The sequence below is a fragment of the Gossypium hirsutum genome, chromosome D05 (genome assembly GCF_007990345.1).
Source record: "Gossypium hirsutum isolate 1008001.06 chromosome D05, Gossypium_hirsutum_v2.1, whole genome shotgun sequence".
Lineage (NCBI taxonomy): Eukaryota > Viridiplantae > Streptophyta > Magnoliopsida > Malvales > Malvaceae > Gossypium > Gossypium hirsutum.
In genome coordinates, this window is record NC_053441.1 from 15,059,236 (window position 1) to 15,062,513 (window position 3,278).

The following is a 3,278-nucleotide window of genomic DNA, read 5'->3' on the forward strand; positions in this document are numbered from 1 at the left end:
GTGGGCAAACCCGTCTTTTGATTCGTAAACTGTAATGTCACAACTCCGGCGAAAGTCAAAGCCAATCTTCGTAAAATTGCAGCCATGCAATTGCAAAATGATATATAGGGGCACGTGGCTGTTTGATTTTGGTGACAGATAATTGAATTATGTAATACAACACATTTTATTTATAATAAATATGACGGGATCACACACATGAAATATAGATATCAAAAGCTCTCCGCCGGCATTTTTTTTCTCCCCTACACAAGGAGGACACGTTGCCATAGTGATAAACAGAGGACGGTGAGTTACCCTTCACTTGCTATTTATACAAGTACGTTGCTATACGGACCCTACATCTCTTTGCTGCATTTTCTTCTCACTTCTCTCTCTCTCTCGCTCGCAAGGTCTTAACCCAAAGCTAAACCTTATTTCTGTAACATTATAACCAAAAGGGCAAAGCTTTTTTTGTTGGGAAGCTGTAACAGGAAGCATGGGGAGATCACCTTGTTGTGATAAAAATGGGCTCAAAAAAGGGCCATGGACGCCGGAAGAAGACCAGAAGTTGATTGATTATATTCAAAAACATGGGTATGGAAATTGGAGGACGCTGCCGAAGAATGCCGGTAACTATTATACCTATTGTATTTTCTTGTCTTAGTTTCTGGTTTTGATGGATGAACTATAGTGCTAATTGGTTTATGTTTTCTTTTTTTATTTGTTAATAACAATAATAGGTCTTCAAAGATGTGGAAAGAGTTGCCGTCTTCGATGGACTAATTACTTGAGACCTGATATCAAGAGAGGAAGATTTTCTTTCGAAGAAGAAGAGACTATAATTCAGCTACACAGTATATTGGGCAATAAGTGAGTTTCTTGTTCATTTTCCCTTGGCTCTTTTTTACTTCTATAATCCTTTGTTTTCTTACATTGTTTTGAATAATATTTACAGGTGGTCGGCTATTGCTGCTCGGTTGCCTGGAAGAACAGACAATGAAATAAAAAACTATTGGAACACACACATTAGAAAGAGGCTTCTTCGCATGGGAATAGATCCGGTGACTCATAGTCCTCGGCTGGACCTACTCGACCTATCCTCCATTCTAAGCTCATCTCTTTACAACCAATCCCAAATGAACATTTCAAGGTTACTGTGTGTGAATTCCTTGGTTAACCCAGAGCTTCTAAGGCTGGCCACTTCTTTCATGTCATCTCAACGTGAAAACCAAAACCACGAGTTCATCGTTGATCACAATGTTGAAGACAACCAGCTTTGCAGCTCCCAAGTCCAGGACCAGTATCAACAACCATTAATGCAGTCCAACCATAATCATCTGCCAACGCAAGTCCAAGAAATCCCAGCTTGTAGTATTCCTTTTTCCAATGAAGCAGAGCTCATGAATATGGACCAATTCCCATCAAATTTCTCACACTTAAATGACTGGCAAAGCAATGCAATGCCTTCGGATTTGACGGAGGATTACGTGCCGCTACCGCCAAACTATGACTATTACGCCACTGATCATCATCATCATCAAACCGTGAAGGATCCTTCATCGTCCGAAACCTCAAATTTCCAATCCAACAACAGCAACCAGAGTTTCAGCTTCGCGTCAGTTTTATCAACGCCTTCCTCAAGTCCAACTCAATTGAATTCCAACTCAACATACGTCAACAATAGCGGCATTGAAGAAGAACCAGATAGCTACTGCAGCAACATTTTAAAGTTTGAAATCAGAGATGTTTTGGATGTTAATGATTTCATGTAGGTCCGAAATCAAAACTCACAAAAAGGAGTTTCCATTTATGTGCTTTCTTTTTTCTTTTTTGGACTAAGTGGGATGGGGGGTGTCTATACTTATAAAATTTTCTACAAATAGTTTATTTTGTTTTATTTTTTACCCTACGGCAAGATCCTACCATTTCCTCCTTTTCTTTTTTTCTTTTAAAAAAAAGTTATTTCAATATCACGGAAAGGTTCCATTATTGATATTGCAAGTTCCACGCCATTTTTTTTATTTATTATTTTTAGATTCTCGTCATCTTAAATATACATAACTTTATGTTTAATACATTATCGATATATTGATTGATAATAATAATTATGTAATATTCTGTGTCAAAATATCAATTAACAGTTAAAAAGTTATCTCTGTTCATTATAAAAAAATATATTTAATCTAACAAAAAACAATATATTAATCAAATCATAGGCTTTGTTCACAAGATTTATGACACAAAATAATTTAAGCAACATCTAATTTTTAGTTCTCCCCTAAAATGGGCAATCTTTGCCTATAAGTAGAAAGTTTAAGCAGCAGAATGTGTTAGTATTACTTAAATGATTTAAATCATGAGATAAGCAATCATAAGAGAGAAAGATGTTGGGTTCAAAGATCCAGAGAAGAAGTCAAAGTTCCGGCAGGATTTCCGGCAATGGAGTCTGCATGAATAGGAGACGTGTCCGTGCCACCTGTAAGGGAAACTGTCTCTTTCAAGCAGTGATGATTGATAAAAGTAAATTGGAGTATTAAGATAATGCCCGAGGTTTGACCTAGAAATAGTAAACAAAATAAATAAATAAATAAAAAGGAGAAAGGAAGGGGCACTTGTCGATCTGCTAGCGGCGACCAAATCCGTGGGGGTGGAGATTGGGACGACCATTACAATGGAGATATTGCTTTTATTGGAAAACATAGCGTGGCTCTTGTGCTGTTTTCTCGCTTTATTATCTCTCTTAATTAATACCCAGCCTAATGTTTCAATCACCGCAGCATTTGGGTGGACACGTGGGCTCAAACATTTAGCTGCTTTGAATCAGTAATTTTACGCAAGTTATTTAATTCAGTTGGAATTTTATAATTAGAGAAAATAAAATTAAAAATTGTTTTTAGTCAAAGGTTTCACTTGGCTTGATTGCCATCCAAGCAAACGTTAAAAGATCTTAACAAAATAAAAGAATCTGCAATTTTTGTAATAATTCCATATATATAAATCTTATTATCATTATATGAATTCACATGATCTGTATTAAATAAACTGAATTCCTTTTTTGTATAGAAAGCGTCAACCGTACTGTCCTCCATACCTTAGCACAGAATTCGTCGAGAGATGCACTAAATAGTCAATCTTTACTAACCATTCTAGCTACTGCTCTACCAATTGCACTTGCTATCTATGATTTATAATAACAATAAATATTGTAATCTATGCATCCACTCCAATAGCATATAAATGCATGACATCTGAATTTATAAAACAAATATTTGAATCCATGCTATCTTTTATCGGTT

The 3,278-nt window shown here is 36.0% G+C and overlaps 1 protein-coding gene across 1 annotated transcript; it reads left to right on the top strand.

The window, feature by feature from the left end:
• The first annotated feature begins 231 nt into the window (after positions 1–231).
• On the top strand, positions 232–1,977 carry LOC107923264 (transcription factor MYB102). Its single transcript, XM_016853477.2, has 3 exons — positions 232–611; positions 723–852; positions 938–1,977. Exons 1-3 carry the CDS (start codon positions 479–481, stop codon positions 1,752–1,754), a joined length of 1,080 nt encoding a protein of 359 aa, XP_016708966.1. The 5' UTR covers positions 232–478; the 3' UTR covers positions 1,755–1,977.
• Positions 1,978–3,278: the final 1,301 nt, after the last annotated feature.